Here is a 21,477-nt window from a genome sequence, read left to right as displayed (position 1 = left end):
ATTATTTTTTCCTTGGCCAATATTTTAGGATTCGAATCTCGGCAAGGGGTTACAATGTTTTATAAATTTTATAATGCCGTAAGGTAGACGTCTGAGTGCTCGTCACAGTCACAGGGCATTAGCAAGTTGAGCACTAGTTACATTTACCATCTTGTTTCTTGTCAAACAGTTAGTTAGGTTTTTAGTTCGTTAGTCATTACTTATAAGTCCAAAATTTTGGTTCAGACGTAGATATTTATCGCTTACAAAACCTTGTCAAAATATTTACGTGTCAATCTTGATTTGCAAATTCAAAACTTTTGATAGACCTACGTGCAGTAACACAATCGAATATAAATAGAACTAAACATCACTCCAAAAGCAATTTACTTGTGCGACTTATTTGTCGGTTTCCTTTCGTCCATCCCGAATTCTCAGTCCGCTATCCCTGTCCGTAAATAACCTAAAATCAAGGTCAATGCGAGTGAAAGCGTGCGCAACCCGACACCGCGTGACGTCACGCGGGCCGTGCGCAAGGACCGCAGCGCGCAGGACGGACCCATCGCGCACGAGACACTATCTAGTGAATGGAAAATACGAAAAAAAATCGGGGAAAAAATCAGTTTATTGGTTTTTCATACAGGTAAAGCAGTCTAGCCGTTTAAAGTGTGAAATAGTTCCAGAAAATTTACTTCCTTGTTAGCAACTGACTAAAAATACAAGTACCTAGGCTGTCATATACAAACTTATTATAGCTTTTATTTGTTTTCTCATAATAGATAAGTAGGAAATTACTAGACTGCCAATTTTTTACGCCACACTTCAGATGAATGAAAACGTTTTACGCTCGGCCTACACCGATTACGACGACAGAAATATAGTTCAATGTTTACATACACGCTGACCTTGTATCAGTTCAGAATAATGTAGTGCAAATTCTGATACAGTTCAGGTTATTATGAGTCAAGTTTATTATCTTAATGCGTATAAAATGTAGACTTATGGCATAAGACCATTCATCTTCATACTGGCTAGTGATTCTAATTCAGCCATTTTAATCTTTACGCTCGTTACATCACTAATTTACGTGTCTCTTTTTTCGAACGACGTCATTCTTGACGTTTAGAAAAAAAGATGTTTTTGTGGATGTTGTTGTGTTGTGTAGCATGAATATGTAGGCGATTTGCAACTTTATTAGAATGGGACAAGGTGATAAATGTAAAACCTACGATCGTTATTTGTACCGATCTACCGATAGGTACTAAAACTTTCGTCAGTTAGCAATTGTTAAGACGCCTTAATTTTCTTATTATTTACTCAAATAAAAAAAAATGTGTAGGTAACTGACGCTAAAAGCTTAGGTAACTTTTAATTATTAATAAGTGTCAGAGGTTGCAGTTTAAATTAATTATATCATTTTATTTACCACTACGGGTGCAAACGAGTACCTACGCCCGCCTGATCATAAGCGGACACCGCAGTTTTTGAACTCTAGCAACTCTGGCGATGTCCCAAGTATAGGTAAGTAAGTACATCGTCGACCACTTATAAGTATACAAGGATTCACTGTGTACATTTTACATTTCTGAATCTTCCCCGTGGATACATTCGGAACATTTATATATCAGCAGTCAAGTAGTCCTAAGATCACTTGCCGCTGCTCTGTCAAACTGTCTGTTAATGTTGACAGTCGATATGTATGTCCGTCAATTTGCTGGCAACTACCGGCACCAGCTGAAACAACTCGATAACATCGCCATATGGGGCTTCATTCGATTTGTATTGTTGACAGTTGGTGACATGTCCCCGTTTGTAAAAAAGTGACGATGATATGGGGAAACTATCTTTTGTTATTTATTAGTTTATAACACCGTAAGTAGCGGTAGCGGCGGTGACTTAGGTCAGGTGATTAGACCTAAGTAAAATTTCGTGTTAGCTTGATGAAAAAGAAGTCGAACCGGTCTTTGACGTGTTTCAGTTTACGTCACAAAATTTCATCTTCGTAGACATACTTCCTATTGGCACTAAAGTGACATCAAACAATATAAGGGCAACAGTTAGGCCAGACAGTGCACGCGTGATAGTGATGGACGCTTAGCTGAAAATAATAGTCGCCTAACTCGTCATTTCTTAGGTATGATCAGTACGGTTACCATCAGTTTGTCACTGACATAAACGCCGTCGAGAACGTAATTTACTTTCTATACATCCCGTTTGCACTAATATGCGAGTACGAGCGAGATGTATAGACAGTAAATTACGTTCTCGACGGCGTTTATGTCAGTGACAAACTGATGGTAACCGTACTGGGGGCCGATTTTTGAATTTCTATCGTTCGATTTCGTCACTCGAAACTCGGTGGAAAACGGTTAAATGCTATTTTTTTAAATACAAGCGATAGAAATTGGAAATCTAGTGGCATTGACCACTCGTTTTCAATTTTATTAGTAGAATTTAAATGCCTAGTAGTGGAGATATTATTGAACGAAATACACGAAATCGAGTGGTCGAAACTCAAAAATCGGCCCCCTGGCCGTATTCAATTCATCAGGACATATCTGTGGAAACCGCTGTTGAAAAGTCATTGTCCAGAAGTGGATGTTGATCGTATGTTGATGTTAGTTCATAGGCTTATATATGTATGGTACTGCTACTTGTACAGATGTGCATAATTGCAAAAGTGCATAATTGTTTTGCATCGTATTTTCTCGCAAATGTTCGTTTTTGTCATGCTAAGTATACTTCAGTCAACCTTAGTACTTTTTGTACCGACGAAAAAAAAAACGAGACTGACTGAAATAGCAAGACACGTTCGTACGTTTCCGTGAAAATACAATGGCAAATAAACTATGCACCACATCTTTAAGGAGAGGAGAATGACAGCTAACTGATATGATCCCAATATCGGTTTAAGGTCAGTGCATGTTCGAATAGGCCTGTTTAGATCGCGAACTGCAGAGATATATCTCTATTTCGAAAATAATTCTAGGATGGCAGGTACTTTTGGAGCGTTGTTTCATCGCTACTAATGCAGACTGAGGGCCTACCGCGAACCACGTTCGACGTGTTGCCTCCCTGTCACACTTACATACGTATTTACAAGTGCGACGAAGAGGCTACACGTCGAACGTGGTTAAAAGCGCACTGTAGCACGCTCTGCGAAGATGGCGATCCGATTGAACAGGACATAACTGGCAGGTCAGCTTGCATAAGCTGGAAATCCAGGTACCGAATAAAAAGCTACTCATTTTCTTGTTAATGAAGCTAATAACTCAAGAATACTGCTCATAGAAAGAAATCACTACTACACTAGACTACAGACGCAGCCTGTAGAATTGGTTCTATTGCAAGCGCCCTCTGTAGTACGAGTAAGCAATAGGGAAGTTTCCTGCTACTTAAAATAAATTATTTCACACTGCACCGTGCACGAAATAAAGCACCAGATAATTATTAGAAAAACATAGACAGCGGTTATTTTTAACAACAATTTCTATTTAATAAATTAGACTGAAATAGAATAAGAGGTGAGTTGACCGTGACGTCACTCTACTCGTTTTCATTTAAATTCCATATTAACAAATCCTTGACAGTTCTAAAAAAGAAGCCGATTTGACTTAGGAAAGTAGCCTATTGTAATTGTATTGGGCAGCATAATGATCGATTAAGAATTTAAGATCTAACATCATCATCATCATCATTATTCTTAAGAGCCTAGCTCTTGTCGGTGGAGTAATCGCCATTCCGTTCTTCTCTCTGCCACTGTTTTGAGCTCCTGATACGTCACTACGTTAATTTTCTCTTTGGCCTGGTCAATATATGCACGTCTCGGTCTTCCTCTGCCTCTCTGTTCTTCTATTCTGCCTTCAATTATAGACTTTATGTAAGTATCGTGACGTATCAGGTGCCCCAACATGTTTCCCCTTCTGTTTTCAATTGTTTTTAGCAGAGATCTCTACCTACCAAATTCGCATAATGATCATAACGATCGAGCATAATGATCGATTAAGAATTTAAGATCTAACAATAGAATAATAATTATCTACTCAATTGTGAACGAAATATTTTGTGCCTTGTTATTTAATTGAGTCAAAAATAACAGTACCTACAGGTACTTATTGCTGAATTAAGATAGGTACCTTCAGTTCTTATTTCAAAATGTAATTTAATATCTAAACATAGGTTGGTAATCATAAAGGCGGTAAGTATGTTTTTTTTATAAAGTAATCAAATAAGATTTTTATTTATTTTAAACGTTTTAAAAAAACAACACGTGTAACATACTTGTTAGTACAGAAACATAGTGAAACGTGTTTATAGAGCACAGCGCCATCTAGTGTTGAGTAGCGGAACTACAACAGAATCAACCTACTGCATAACCCGAGCAGTAGTAATATATTACGTACCTATAATTAACATTTATATAAAGTATTGTACCTGAAATCAATTCTCTCAAAAGCAGAAAATCCTATAATCAGAATGGTAAAATTGTAGTCAACTTATTAAGCTATACCTATGTTATTGAAAGCATTTTTTAAATGTTTTGTAACTTAACATACTACCTACTATTGTAAAGAGTTTAGCAAATGTGCCGTTTTAATCATCATATTTAGCGTAAATAAGGATTTAGGCGGTAGTATCATGATTACTTATAATATTTTCTCAACCTAAAAATCGTCCTTATCAAGATAACAGTAGGTAGGGACCTAAGTTAAGACACAAGGTATGTAGTTATTATAGACATTACCTAACCTCTCACATTAATTGCTAAAATTAGTTTCTAATCGAGCACGTACATCAAAAGTAGCGGATCAGACTAACCCATCAAAAATATCTGCTACCCTCTAATACTTTTCCAAATAGAGATAATTCTCTAAGTTCTTGTTCAAAACTATTTTCTACAGTCTAATTACGAGTATTCTACATATAGTCATATCTCTGTTTGTTAAACTATTTTAGAATGGCAGATCAAAGAATATAATACTCACTAGGAGAAGAACGGTAACTCCATACAAAAAAATGTCCCCAACCGTTTATACGTTTATACTAGTGGCGCCGTCTTTGTGTACCAATGGAACTAAAGTTGACAACCGGTTTAGCCTGGCGGGTATTGGTAGGTAGTAATTCTGTTGATAAACATATTTGTTATCTTCATATCACGAATATATGCAAGATGCAAATATTACCCCTTGTTTGTGGTATTATCAATTGATTTAAATAAAAGGCATGTTTATGTTTATAACATTATATATATTATTTATTAAAAAATGTTTTACATATAAAAATATACACTGAAAACTGGCAACTGGCAACTTAATAAAAAAATAGACATTAATAAAGCGCATTCACAAAGTTTTCAGTACCTTTTATACAAATAACATTAGGCATGCCTACCTATTACACTTTACACACAGATACACTACACTTTACATACGGCATTTTACACAGATTTCCAACTTGTATTCATACATTTCTTCACGGTTAATTAATACGCTTTCCAGATGCGTTATGACTCGGTTCCTTCTGAACCCACTAAAGTTGTAAATTTCACTCTGGCTGCTTCAACAGCCGTTGCTCCGCATTTAGCACATTTTCTATGTGCATTGCTGTAATCCATGTAGGTACAGACTTACAGTCTTAAGTGGTACGTAGCGGTACACGTTGTATGTATTATTTAAAGAGTTAATAAATAAAATTTTCGTTATGAACTTTAACCACAGCAGTTGGACAGAGTCATTGACAAATATATTTTTTATTATGGTGGGTAGACGTACCTACCCTCCATATATTTTATGAACATTGATAAAGACAGTTGGAAGCAAATATTCATTATAAAACTTAATCGCATATAATTAAGTTTTAAGCGTTTTAAGTCCCGTTTTATGATTAATATTGTATAAAATTCGTGATAATTTAAATCAGAGTTGGGAGCAATGTTGCTGTAGAAAAATGTTTTTATTTTTATTACTCGCAACTTTTTCCCGGAGGCCAACGCACACATAGAAGATTAAGGCGCACACATGCGCAATTATTTGGGGACATAACTTTCTTAGGAAGTGAACAGGCCTTGATGGCAGATACTTTTACGCGTAGTCTGATCCGCAACTTATGATGCTGACTTGTCCAGTTTTAAGTATACGGTTTTCGAATGTCAATAGTGTCAATATCTAGGTATAGATACCTATGATTACCTATACTCTCAGCACGGGTTAACCTTTTTTTAAATGGTTGCGTATCTGTTACCAAGTTCGAATGTGGATGTAAGTGAGTAGGTACCTACTGTTGTGTTGTAACAAGAAAATGTAAAAGAAAATATTATTATGCTTAAGTTAGGTAATTCACATTCATATTATTACTTCTGCCTTGTGCAATATTTAGGCATAAAATAAAGTTCCTATTAATTATTTGATAACATACATGAAGGTTATTTTCAAAAACAAATAAAATTACAGTTTAGATTTTTGTTAAGAAAAATTAAAAAGGACTACATTTAAAAGAAAAAAACTTACTCAATGTTTCAAATTTCCGAACGCACACAAAACCCACAGCCGCTCGCGCGCGAATTCAAATGCCGAACTCCATATTATGGACGCGTTCACTTTTTAATTAATAATTCCTGCTTTTTTAATCCTGGAAGACACGACCACGGTAACTGTCGAAAGAGGATTGAAGAAGGCGTCGCCTCGCCACTGGTGTTCGTGTCGTGTGCGTGCGTCAATTATATTTATTACATCGAAGTAGCTATAAACAAACTAACACGACACGACTTCAAAGAGATCGATCGCTATTTGGGAGATCGATGAACGCATACTAAGAACTGTCATGGCGTTGAATTTTTTCTACAGAAAATGAAACTTACCTACCTTCTGAAAAAACGAAACAACTGTAGATATCATGGTTTCCTAAGTGCAAATTAGCATTCAATTAACTGGAGTGCGAATTAGATTAGCATTACGTCACACGCAGGTATCTATAGTAAAAGTGAGAAAAGCTTGCGTAGGTATGTCAGTCTGTAGTACATAGACACAAAGTTTAATTTATCCTGTGGCTAGTAGGACAAATATAATTCAATAAATATACCGACGTTAGACACATCAAGCGAACCACAATTATATAATATAGGTACCTACTAAGGTTTAAGGTTATTGATACCTATCAAGAAGGTACCTACCTTCTCAATAAATTAGCTTAGAAACGTTTTAATCGAAAGAGTAAATATTTTAAATTTTTTTTAAAGATTAGCACAAAGTGATAATCTAAATATGTATATAATAAAGTTCCATTATAAAGGTACTCGTATATGTACCTAAAATTCGGGTATATATTCTTCATGTCGGGCTTCACTAAGAAATGATTTTTTTTATTCTATACCGCTGGGTGTGAAAATTTGTTAAAACATTTTTATGAACACGGACAAAGGGGTCAAACAGATCACTGTGTTATGTCTTTCCTGTAGACATACACAAGAGTTAAGGGCTATATATATATATTAATTTTCTTATTTAACCCTTATCCACCTGAAAAGGTCCTCCTTTTATTTAGAGAACTATGATAAAATCATTGCTTACATGCCCATAAGCTGTTAACTATTGCCCACAGGAGAGAAAAATGTACTGTTCGCGCGAACACACTAGTTTTCTCTCCTGTGGGCAATAGTTAACCTTTATAGCCCTTAACTCTTGTGTATGTCTACAGGAAAGACATAACACAGTGATCTGTTTGACCCAAAGTTCTGGTATAGGCTACCGACTATAGTTTCGGGTATAAAAAAAGTCGATGTTGCAGTGCAACTCTAGCACACCTAAAAATGATTTGTATTTGTAACAGAAGTCAAACTGTCAAACGCTCTAACGCCCATGAAACTAGGGTCGTATTATACGATTGCTAAGGCAGCTCGTGTTTGTCTTGTGCTGAATTATACATTATGAGCTTTCGTACGAGAGTATCTTAAGGGGCCGGTATATGACGTTTTCGATTTAGACCTCACTTTGTAACCATAATTTGTTCAATAAATGTTTAATAATTGCATTAAATTACACGTAAATTTGTTCACGAAGAAACCGTGTACCGACTCTTCATGCCATTGTATTTTTAATTTGCTGTTATTCTCTACAAATCAACACTAAAAGTATCAAAAAATCAAAATATGGAGTTCCGTTTGAGACGGAAGCAAAACAATTTTGTCTTTGACAGTAATTGAATTATTGTATGATTCTGAAAGCTAGATAATCCAGCTACCAATTTATTATCGATTTATATTTTTACTCACAAAGACAACACAGAAATTCAATCTCAAATGTAAACTTTCGAACAATTTCCATACATTGACGACATCACTTAAAATTCTTCTTCAAGTCAGATGCCCGTTGGGGCTACACCGGAGCACACGTGTACTTCTTCAAATGAAAATGACAGCTTGATTTTCTTGCTTTTGACAATTATATTGACATTAAATCATATACGCACACGAGAAAGTATACCAGTAGATAAATTGTATTTCAAAAAATAGGGTACATTAATATCAGCTCGCGTCTCATTTAAATTTGATTTGCTGTTATAATGGTTGAAAACCGCAGTAAACTATCTTAAAACAATACGATTACAGTCGAATTTAAGTATTATGTTCCTTCAAAACTCGCTTAAAATGAAAAAAGTTTATAGACTCATCTTTACTGATTGGGATCAATTTTTATTATGCTGGTATCATTTTGCGTCAGTTTAAAAACGTATTTGACTTCTGTACGTCAATGAATTTTGATGACAATTGTAATCTTGTATTATATTATAGAACTTTTATCTTAAAATAATGCCTATTAACAGGAAGAGTTATGTAATTCGTATAAGTAATACCTGAAAGTCTTGTACCTAGATCTGTAATACCATGGATTGCGACGAATAAATGATAATGATTATGCGGTTCGTTCCGTCTATATGTATAATGCGTGTACGTGCTGTTCTCTGAAAATCTTCAAGAAAAAATAACGGCTAGACCAGCACTAAGTACTAGCGAGTTTTTGCGGCTTTGGAGACCGAGATGAAGCTTACAGGCCAATAGCGCTCTAGTTATTGTTATGTATACCTATGTATCGAATGTTTTATAAATTACCTATAAAAAGCAATGTTTTATTTCGATTAGGTCTACATTTTGTGCATATTGCATATCTGAAGTATTTTCGTACTAAACTTGAAACTTTCGTTGAAACTAAATAAAATAATTATTCCAAATGTACAGTCGCCTGCAATTTATGTTACACAACGAAGGCCGCAAAAATATCTGACACGATCTTATTTGTAGAACCATAAGACCATGTCACATATTTTTGCGGCCTTCGAAGAGTAGGTACCGTCATTATCACCAACTTTGCCCGCTTATTTTTTAAAACGAATTTCTCAAAAAACATCACATCATATGACTTTTTTTGCTCAGCACGTCCATTGTGATCAAACGCATCAGTTTATTTGAAAAAAAAACATTTTTTATCGTGTTTTTACAAATTTTTTTGCGTTTTAGAGGGCGGGCAATTATATCCGGGGTTTTCGCCAACATTGCCCACGTCAATTTGGTATTCAAATACAGCTCGTATGATGATGATGTCTAAGGATCACTTAAAGGTTTTGGGCAATCCTACCATTCCCTGTTAATAACTTAGCGATAAGTGTAAAAACTTTAAAATAAATTTGCTGGGCAATGTTGCCTACCCGTTTTTGCCCATTTCCAAATAAGGCTCGCCTAAGCATTTTACAAAGGCTAGGATTGTCACTTTTGAGAAAATCTGTTACAATAGTTTAATGGCCAAAAATATGATTTTTGTTGTGTTTTTCATTCGTTAACGGGATAAAACATCTAAATAAAGGATAATAAGACAAATTAAATACAGTATATATAAGGTCACTGTGGCGAAGTCCGGCATACTTTATTTTTTTTCGACTTTGGAGTGATCTAGTTCCGTTAATTATTCACCTATGTTACTGCTTGTAATCACATAAGATGAAGAATTTAATAATTAAGAGTTTAGCCCTAGTGACAGATCATTTCAATCACAAATTAAGCAAAAACAATGGCATTTTTTAAAATTCGGCGAGTAGACGGACTTCCCGTGCAGTTTAAGGGAAGTCCGTCTAGTTATGATATCAGCCAATCTATGGGTGCGTATATGTTCGTAGGGATCAAGACAATGAAAAGTGTATTTTAAACTTGTTAATATACGGTTCAGATTCGAATTAAACACCATTTTTCTAAAACAAAGGCAAGTCCGGCATATACTACCAAAATGGGGTGGTAAACCTTTTTTGGCAAATAATTAAACATAATTATTTTTTTGATTTCCGAAATAAAAGATCAATAGTAATTTGAAAATGAATTATAATCGTTTCTTTTAATATACTGAGATCAAAATTTAATAAAGTAACATCATGCGCAAAGTCAGGAGGATTTTTTGATACCTTATCAAATCGTTATAATATTAAAGTCGCAAAAACAGTTGGTAATCTCTGATTTAACGAAAGTCCGGCATATGACGGACTTGCCTTGAACATAATAGACGGACTATCCAACTTAGTCAAATTTTAATATGATAAATTGTGAAACGTATAATTACAAAACTAGGCTAATTTCTGATATTTTAAAAATAGAATAAAGACAACTGGTTCTTATGCCACCTACGTAGTTACTTTCTGATGCACAATCTTTTCAGAAACTATTTTTAACAATTTTTTTTCGAACGGCTGTCGCACTATGACTTCGAGTTCAAAACACGAAATGACTTGTTGAGGCGGATTGCTCTGAAGTTGGTTGTCACAGCGCCATCTGTTTTACAGTGACGGAACTAGCGCGAAAAACTGGTTAATCGACTGGACTCCAAAGTCGCATACGCCTTCAAATTCAAAAGTTATAACGTGTTGACGGACTTGCCTTGTAGACGGACTTACCCACAGTGACCTTAAATTTATTTTAGTGTACAAACATAACCTTCTTTTACTTGCGAAGTTGGGTAAATTAGATGAAAGTGACAACCCTAATCCGTTTTTGGTGGTGGGCAATGTTGGTATAGATGCCAAATTACCGGATTACTTTGCCCACCGCTAAAACTTTTGTGTATTTAGGCCTTTTTAGTTTAAATCTCAATAGACATAATCTATGCTTCATGTGTTATAACTCAAACCCGGAAATATTTGCCAAAGGGTTCTCAATTTTTTCTACTTGCATTCATTATTTATCAATTTTTTGCCCGCCGAAATATACCCTATATTAGACAATTCGCTCAAACTCTAAATTCCCAAGTCAAGTTATGCACAAGTTTGGTATATAGTTTTGTCAGAAATATAACCTATTTTCTACTAAAAATAGCAGGGTGGCCTTAACTATTATAATTTTTTCTACATTAACGAATTTGTTTAAAATTGTCGTTTTGGGCAAAGTTTCCCTGGAGGCAAAGTTGGCGCTAATGACGTAACATATTATTGCAAGTGACTGTACATAAATGTTTCGGTGGTTTTGAGATTATTTTTCAGGTTAGTTTACTAACAATCAAGTTATGCAGATACCGATTTCGTGAACGTATAAGTAGTAAGGTACCGCTATTGTTTAGCGATACCGATTATTTTTGAAGGCAAAACTATACCGTTGAAATATAAAGATATTAAAATTACAGCAGGGACAACCATTTTTTATAGGTGTACCTAAACCATCATTGGCCGAGCGTTAGCAAAGGTCTCCGTTTCAGCTTGGGCAAAAATGCTTTTGTATGTTCTCCTTTGCAGATCACATTTCTCAACTGATTCTCGTGAAAATTTGTAAGCAGGTTCGATAGAACTATTCTGTTTCGCTTTATCCGCCAAAATGGAATTGCCACCCTGCTGAAACTTTATTTATTTAAATTCCTATTGAATGGATTTTGCACCTTATGAAAAACCGTATAGAGTAGTAAATAACATTTTACATCTGAGTTAATGACATCTTGTTTTATTCGCTTTAATTGTACAAAACGCGTATCTCGACAATGCAATATTAGGTAGTAAAACAGTCAACAATCAAATTAATTAAATAGGTAAGTACGTCACGTGTGACATGAACAGACAAGGAAAGCAAGATTAAATGCATTGTTTCTCTTTCATCTTTCAATGGAACGCTTTTACCCTCAAAGGAGGCTAGTGGTCAATACTAAACTAAAAGTCCAATCTTAAAAAAAACATGATGGGTCACTGACCTGTCCCAGTAAAGCGAGGTAGTGTGCGTGAAGTGCGCTTGTGTGTGAAATGGGGTAAATTGACAGAATCTGAAATTTTACCCACCGCTACCGTCGCCTTAAATAGCACCAAGGACTTGCAATCATTGCTTTATACGGTATATCACTTGAAAACGGGCATTTAGAATTGTAAAAGGACGTCACATCCTGCGACACGATAAAAATTTACCTACCGAAAATACGAAACTAAAGTTTACCAACTGTCTGACTTACAGTTATGAAGAGATCACTTCCAGGTAACCATTGATTAGCCACAACTACCACCATAGATCACACAACAAAGTTAGGAATCGCCATTTAAGTATTTTGGCAACATCCTCGCATCTTTATGTACGTATATTAGGGTAAAATCACCAGTATTCATACGAGAACTAGTTGAAGTCCTTTTAGTTACATATTTTTTAACTTTACGAACGTCCCAAATACTTATATAAAACATGACACTGCTATAAAACACACACTGATGTGCACCATTTCGTACTGGTTTTAGAAATATGGGTCATGAGCTCTTCACATGAAATGTTAATTATTACCCGTCTGCAGGGATAAACATGTTTATGTTCAACGCATCATGTCTAATGCATAGAATTTGGCATCCTGAGCTTTCGGGTATTGCTACATTACGAGTAGCCGATGAAAGAATAATACGAGTAAAGTAGGTAGAGTCGGACCAAGCAACTTTTGCAATGACAAAACGTGGAATATCATGATAAATGTCGAATGTCTATTAAAATATTACATTTCCACAATTTGTTCTGTCAAAGTCAGTGCAGAGTTAGCTTAGACTCTATGGCAATAAAAGCAAAGTTAATCTATACTATTAGGTAAAACATGTTAATTCTAGCACTAATTAATGCAGGTGTGCATTTAAGCAATTATCACAATATACGTATTCATATAGTCTGGCAATACAATTTCTCAGTAGAAAAAGGTGCCAAAATACTATTTTACAGTGAGATCCAAAAGATTGAATTGAAGTTCAAAATACACAGTTGATACATTACAAATTTCTTTTGACAAAATACGTAAATAACGTGCAAAACTATACATAACTTTAATTTTCTCACCTCTACCACGAAACACCCCACCACACTGCGGCCACGCACAAAGATATTTTTAAAAAGTTGCGCCAAAAAATCGTGCAAAATACGTTCAAATAAGCCGAAGCGTCTATCACAACTGCTAAGAGGTATGTTACTGTTTAACAGTTTATTTTTGCTCCGTAACCAGTAAACACATACCGAGCGTATTATTCATTTAGTAACAAGCGATTGAAAATTTAGAGCTGCTGTTGCTACGTACCTGTGGGAGTTTGGGGTTAAAAATAACGTTTGTAAAGTCATTTAAGCTGTGGTCAGACGTTAAGGAAGCTGTTTGCATATTCACGTTTAATTTCATCTATGAGAGTTTTGTTATTACTTAAGTACAACATACAAGATATTCGATAGTCCTTTACCAAGGTTATATGTGCTTATCACCGCGCATTGCATAATAATAAGCACATATAACAAAGTCTTTACAAGTAAAACACCAGTAGGTAGTGTAGGTACCTAAGGTACGATTATAAAAAAAAATAAACAACGGGTTGCACTCCAGGAGTGCCGGCAGAAGTGAAAACTCAATGACATAGCACAGCGCCGCTAAAGAAGTTTTCACTATGTATAATTGAGGTTAACGCCATCTAGCGTTATTTCGTCACATTACTTGAAACCCCTAAGCACATCACTGTTAGTGCTCGAGTTATATTATACCAGTTAGAGGGAAACTCACTAGATGGCATTTAAATCAATAAAGAAAAACTCAATGACACGTGACGTCACGTCTTACGTCTTACGCTCTCGCGAGTTTAACATTTTTTCCCCATCACAAAAAGTGCACATAGTAAATAGAGCGTGTTAAAGTAAATTACACTGACACCAATACAAATTGAACTACATGTAATTAACTGTCAAAATAAACGTTAACGTTAACGGGCAATAATATTGGTTGTCCAGACCAGTTACGATGTCTCAGTTAATAATAAATAATGTATACCTAGGGTGCAATCTCGTAACTAGACAGGGTTTTTAGGAACAAGAGTTTTGACAAGTGCTAATAGGTGAACCAGACGGCTTACGTTTACCTACCCTTCTATCGCTGCGATTTAAGTAATATATAGCGATAGAGACGGAGTTATCGTAAGATCGTAACTTGGACAGTCGACTTTACTAGTAGTACGAATATCTATACATAATATTATACATATTAGACAGATGCTAGTTCGAGCCAAAAATCTGGGGAATTGAAGATAGATGAAATGGGTTTAGCGTGGTGAGCAAGTGGGGGTGGGGGTTCATTCCCTTTCCTCGAAATTTTGTCGTAAACTCTGTGTCTATTTATTTCCTACGCTATCTAATACGGTAGGTAAACAACGAAAACTACGGAGTATGCATTCACGTAAAAAAAAAAGTGGCCAAAAAATAAGTGGCTAAAAAATTTGGCTGTTTCATACTTTTTGGCCGGGAAATTTTCTATGGGATGGTAAATTTGTTTTCGCAATTTCGGGGTTGGTCCCATAGTTAAACTTGCTCAGTATACTTAATCCCAAAACCTCCCTGGCAACGGGAATGCAGTTATTTTTTGACCGCCGTGTATAGGTTTAGATTAAAATAAGTGTATTATACCCTGCCCTACCTCACAAGTTTAATTATTATCTTTATCTAGTTGATGCGTCAGTCAGGAAATATTTATATACGCCAACGGTAATGCACTTTGCATGAATGAACGAGCGCAGTTGCGGCTCGTAATTCATATTGTCAGTTGAAATCTTGCAAGCGATTATTCTGATTGTTACACTGCGTCAGAGATTCTGCTGCTGGCTGACCTATATTGCTATGAAGAGTGTAAGTGGTTAAATGGTACTACCGCTACAACTTAAGAATTCTTATAACTCGGACATGTCAAATTTTTTTACTCAGGTAGTAAGGTAAGGTCCGAGTGCTCGATAGTGGATGCAATAGGTATTTAAACTTGAAGTGACAACAGGTGTCATCTATTGGCCAGTATGTCTTTGTCGTCTTAAATATTTCCCTTAACTCTGATTTTCACCCGGCGATTTTGAATAGCGCGGTCGGCGCTTCAGTTCGACCTAGAGTCTGCGTTTAATTTAAACAAGTAAATGTTTTAACTAAAACCATCATTTTGAACTTATTATAACTTTTTAAATACGAAATATACAATTATAAGGGTGAAAAGAATTTAATAGTCATTTCTTTGGTTTCAGTATCGTCACAATATTGCTGCAGCAGCCCAGCATAACAACCTGTTAATATAGCTTGGCATAGTTAGGCCGACTTATTGAAAAGTTGGATTATATTTAGAACAATATTTGTAGTTGCACTCGAAATATAACTAGGCTGAAATACGGGCTAGATTTGTGGGTTAATTTGTAGTTTGAGACTTAGTGTTATAGCTAGTAGACTTATTCAATAGTTTTTTTTTCTACGATGTATGTCTGTTATAACTTAGTTGATTATTTAGCCGATTTGACAGCCGCTTATGAATAATCAAGTTGATTACCACTGCATCATCAGACCTCACTTATGGCACAGAATAAGTAATAGTACTACCGTACAGAAAGGACACTTCCTACAAAACCGAAGTTTGACAGCAGTTCAGGGTCGAATCATGACATCCCCCTTTCTAACTTATGGCCTTATCCCTTTCGACTATTTAGGATTGTCAAAATTCAAGTAATTATCTTATCTGTGGTCGTGCACGCAAAGAGACGTCAAGTTGTGTCAACCCTAATAATTGCTCGGAGCAATGCTGAGCCGAACGGAGCCGAGTTTGCCCGAAGTCAGGAGTGTCTCCCCACTGCTTATGGTCGTGAACAACCTCGCGAATTTCTTACGCAACGCGAGTCTGTCCACATTAAAGGTATTCCAAACAAAACGAGACGGGTGCGCTATTCCTGGCCACCTGACATTTGCCAGCACACTTCCCATACGAGGCCCACATTCTACTCGATTACTCTTATTCCAATCCAATCTGGCTATGAGTTTGTTGCGCTCTAACACATCCGCTTTATCCGTAGCGGATGCAAGTAAGCCTCATCCAATGTGAATCTAATCTAATATCGACATGTCAGATTTAAATGCAATTGAACTCCAACTGACTAGTTCGTGGGTATACCTGTCCACTCTGTCCAGCTCAATATACCCTGCCTTTATTGCAAAATGTTGTTTTTAAAATTCATATATAATCACATTTTGTATTTTTTTTGTACAGGTACACATGTTTACATACTTAAATAATTTAATGAATAACGAGTGCGCTATTTCTGGCCCATTGACATTTAGCAGCACACTTTCTAAGCAATTTGATTGTCGTCCATATACAGGACTGTTTGTTTTTATGATATAGGAGGCAAACGAGCAGACGGATCACCAGAGAAAGAATAATAATTTACAACTTTAATAGGTGCTTATACCTTTTTATGGAAGTTTTTAAGTCATTATCTTCATAATTGATAGTTTTCCTAATATTTAAAGGCAGGCAGATACATTACAAACCTGTAGATATACATAGTAGTAGTGTCTCGAATCCAGAGGCTCAGCAAATTCACACATGCGATTTATACGGCAAGAAGTGCCGTGCAGCAATAGGCTTGTATAGCCATAGGCCGTCTCAACCGCTCTTGACACAGCGTTGCAACAATCATCCGTGCAGCGGCTATTGATGAGGCGAGAGATCCAATAAAAGCTAGTTAATCACTAGAAAATCCTATTGACAGGTAACATATCTATTCTTTTTGATACTACTAACCTCATCGCAAGCATGGCACCTCGGCTTCAGCCGCTCAGCGTAATGCCTAACGCAGAACAGCCGGCCGTCCAGCGCGCAGTACGCCAGCTCCACCAGCAGCTCGTCGCATTCCGAGCAGGAGAAGCATGCTGGGTGGAACAACGCCTGAAAAAACAAGTCATCAAACTCATATAAAATTAAATTTTATATTAGCGCCATCTAGCGGCGAGTAGCAGAACTATTACAAATGTACACAGCTCTCTCATATACTTCTGTTTGCAATAATGATAGCATGCAGTTTTATACAGATTAGTCAATAATTATTTACTCGTACCTCTTGACCTAACCGCGGTGCGCAGATAGAGATACTTCCGCTCCGAATAGGCTTGTCGCAACCTAAACATCCCACTGGCGCGTTAAGATGCTGACCAGCAACACCTGTAAACAAAACTCTAGTTTCACTACTCGCCGACAGATGGAGCTATATGTAAGTTTTTGTTATTTAACGAACCTATATCTAGAGCTATTTCATTCCTAGCAGCGACAAAGTCTTCAAACTGCTTGCGGTGGACTTCATCGATGTGTCGGCAGTGTGAGAGAGATAAGTCTTGCTTCGGCAGCTGAGTGGCGAGCGCTCTAGTTCGCCAGGCGCGCCACGCTGCCGCCCCAGTGGCGCCACCTACGTTGCTCGGCGCACGTTCCGCCAACGAAGCCCAGTACAGTTCCGTCTGGAAGCAAACGCTTTGATAAGAAAGGTATTTGCTGTAAGTACTATTATTTAGAGCAGTTATCAAACAGTTTTCCTTCCTAGTGCAACTACCTACACTGTTTATGAAATATCGCTCATTGTTTTCCTTAATTACAGTAATTTTAGTAGTAGTAGTAGTAAAACACTTTATTTTACTATAAAAGAAACATGTATAAAACATGAAAAAACACACATCATTAGTACAAAGGCGAACTTATCCCTTTCAGGAATCACTTCCAGTTAACTTTTGAGCAATTGAGGGAGAATTGGAGAACGGTAGAAACAAAAGCTGTACTAAACGGCATAAAAATTAAATATTTAATTTTCTACAAGATAAGTAAACCTATATCCTACAATATGTAATGAACATGTAAGTCTCATATCATCATATTAAGTTCGATCACCTTATTTACAACAATTCTCATAAGGTTTACGTTGAATCAATGCGACTTAGGGCCGGTTGCACCAACTACAGTTGGCAGACTGATCAACGTCACTCAGCAGTCAGCAGTGAACTATGTTGTAACGGTTTCCCGATAGGTATTTTGTCAAGGTCTAGGGCTATGTTTACGGGGCACGATGCACACGGAGTTCTCCTCGTCTGTGGGCCTACCGCGCACCACGTTCGACGTGTTGCCTTCCTGTCATACTTACGTACGAATTTACAAGTGCTACAGAGAGGCAACACGTCGAACGTGGCTCGCGGTAGGCCCTCTGCAAGCTAGATGTACCTGTTATGTGTGTTCTGGTGGCGAGTTCAGCCTGACATCCATCCACGGCTCCCACAGACCGCGTAGGTCGCGTATGGAATATTCCTCGCCTGCAAGCCGCACGTACCTGCTTGTGAGTGAGTCCGGGCGGCGAGTCCAGACCGAGGCCTATCTGCGGCCGGTCTCGCAGCCCGAGCCGGTCTCGCACGGAGTCCAGCTCCTCGTGGTACACGGAGTGTTGCAGACGATCGCAGCCGCATGACTTGCAGGTTTTTCTGGAAAGATAGAAGACAAACTTTTAATTTATCGTGTCGTTGATTTATTACCTATGTAACAAAAATTTTGTTACTCGTACATAGGTAATAAACCTCCGGATTAATAATAAGCACGCAGTAAGTACCTACAAAATAATATTACTGAGACCGCTTCTGGCTTGCAGTAAATGTAGATCTCACAAACTATGCTAGAACGAAACGTATGTATTTTTAGGGTTCCGTACCCAAAGGGTAAAACGGGACCCAATTACTAAGACTCCGCTGTCCGTCCGTCCATCCGTCCGTCCGTCCGTCTGTCACCAGGCTGTATCTCACGAACCGTGATAGCTAGACAGTTGAAATTTTCACAGATGATGTATTTCTGTTGCCGCTATAACAACAAATACTAAAAAGTACGGAACCCTCGGTGGGCGAGTCCGACTCGCACTTGTCCGGTTTTTTTTATTCAAGGTCAATTCAAGCCCCCCTTTTACAAAGTTTTATACTTATGCTCAATCATGCTTCTAGGCAGCTTTTATCTTAAAAACATAATTCACTCAAGTCTTACACTAAACAGACAGCTGTTTAGTAATAGCGTAGAAAAATTTTAAACCTATTTTCTAGTGCTTTGAAAGCATTAACTGAAGCTTACTGACGCTTACAACATTATACTAGTAATACAAGTATGTGCGAATAAACACAAAGAGAACTATTATGCTAAACGGCTCTGTTCGACATCATTTGCAATACACTTGAGTTTTACTACAGCCGTTAACATTGCAAACTGCTAATGTCACCAGCTACAAATGTGTGTACTAAAATAATAGTCAAGATATTGTTATACCTATTGGTACTTATCGTCTGTTTCGTTCTGTGTTGCAGATTTTTTTTTCATCCAGAGAGTAAATCTACAATACCTAATCAATAGTTATGGTTATTTGCTTCGTATTACCTATTGATTGTAAATATTTATACCTACATATATGTATCTATTGGTAAAAGAAAACCAGAAATGATACTTTGGTCTACATATATTAAGTAACCACATTTAACTTTATGTTATTTTATTTTTATTCAGCGTGAATAAACTGTACCTAAGATGTAGTGCATAATTGTTTTCCATCGTATTGTCTCGGAAACGTTCGTATTTGTCATGCTACTTCAATCAACCTCAGTACTCTTTGTACCGAGACTGACTGAAATAGCAAGACACGTTCCTCCGTTTCCGTGAAAATACGAAGGAAAGTAATTATGCACTACATCTGTAAAAGGTAATGTACTGTAAAATATGTAGTAATGTCTTTTGAAGTACCGTTTGTTTGTTTACCGTTAACCAATAGGTACACGATACAAAAACAGTGTTTTTGTTTTTAAAACAAAGATCGGGTAGGTAATGTAAAATACTTTATCTACACACAAGCCATTAGTGCTCTATAATGCGTTCAGAAACCGTAGGAAATGACAAGCTTTATTACAACCAATTTTGCTATGAGAACTTTCTTATCTGTGGTAGTAGGAAAATTTGTACTTTAATGTACATAACCTTATAGATTTTTGTAGGTTATGAGTTTAAATTTGGAACAGCAGTCAAAACTCAAGTAGGTCTCTATTCTAGTATCCGTAGATATTAAAACAGTTATCGATACGAAACGTCAATTTAGTATGTTTTTTAAATATAAACCGCACGATATTTGATCTCGAGTGACATGAGAATAGGGACTTCATTCTTTTGTCTAGGAATTAAAAAAAACTACGGATGTGTGACATGCGTGAAAAAAGTTTTCATTCACCGCCATTTGACGTACAGTTTATCTTTTAGTTAGTTTTAAGTATGTGTTTAGATAAAGTAGTGTATGTAACTGTACATAATTAGGCATTAAAACACTCGTGTGATCCTATTAAGAAACTCACTAACGTTCGTTTCTTAAACCCACACTCGTATTTTAATGCCACTCATTATGTAGCAGTCACATAAACTACTATAGTCGGTATAACGGAACACGACTACATTGTGTGTGTACTTATTGCGATTTGCATGTTTAAACAGCTCCATGTATTATAAAAACGCCGCGGTTTTTGAACACTAATAAACGCTTCACTGTACACTTAGAAAAAAGATAGAGTCTGTCTAAGCTAACTTAGTACCGATCGAAACAGAATAAGTGTGGGGGTGTAATTAATTCATAGAAATTTGACACTAATGTGATGACGTTGTCTCACTATGTCATCAGGGTCGTCTTAAACTATGCTGGGGCCCTTGGGCACATAAGAATTTGGGGCCCTTTTGGAAAGTAAAGAAAGCGAATTAAACTAAGAACATTTATTTACTATGATCTTCTATTTACTATGGGTAATCAAATATACTGTTACTGTCTGTCCTTCGGGGCCCCTTGAGGATGGGGCCCTGGGCACGGGCCCCGTGTGCCCTTATGGTAAAGACGGTACTGTATGTCATTGCAAATGCCAAGTAGAGTTAGCTTGGTCCGACTCTATAGTATTACGGTATATATACTCTATAGTGTCACGGTGACACAGCGATCGGACCTTTCGCTCCAACCTATGGTTATCGCTCCCGCCGTCGCAAGTCGCTCGATGTCGTGGCCGAGCCGTTTAGCTGCTATACTTGCTATAGGTACAAGAAAGGCATTTTTATGTAATTAATACTAAACATTAGAAAAAAGGTTATTCAACGGTTAAGAATTCAAGTATATGAAAGTTTTGATTTGATGCTAACACGGCTAACACCATTATCGGGAATC

The 21,477-nt window shown here is 36.7% G+C and overlaps 1 protein-coding gene across 3 annotated transcripts in view; it reads right to left on the bottom strand.

The window, feature by feature from the left end:
* The window catches only part of LOC134793527 (four and a half LIM domains protein 2-like), a 215,124-nt gene that overhangs the window by 55,644 nt on the left and 138,003 nt on the right, over positions 1-21,477 (bottom strand). For 2 of the 3 annotated variants that reach the window (XM_063765123.1, XM_063765122.1), the window contains 4 exons: positions 18,592-18,739; positions 17,518-17,734; positions 17,341-17,444; positions 17,028-17,171 (listed from right to left, as the gene is read on the bottom strand). In XM_063765123.1, the coding sequence (XP_063621193.1) occupies positions 17,028-17,171; positions 17,341-17,444; positions 17,518-17,734; positions 18,592-18,739 (613 nt within the window). Of the gene's footprint in view, positions 1-6,485; positions 6,632-17,027; positions 17,172-17,340; positions 17,445-17,517; positions 17,735-18,591; positions 18,740-21,477 lie in introns of those variants that run through there. The other variant, XM_063765125.1, reaches the window with a different exon arrangement.

Source organism: Cydia splendana, chromosome 9 (assembly GCF_910591565.1).
Source record: "Cydia splendana chromosome 9, ilCydSple1.2, whole genome shotgun sequence".
NCBI classification, from domain to species: Eukaryota; Metazoa; Arthropoda; class Insecta; order Lepidoptera; family Tortricidae; genus Cydia; species Cydia splendana.
Note: the sequence above shows the minus strand (reverse complement) of the source record. Positions and strands in the feature narration are given on the sequence as shown.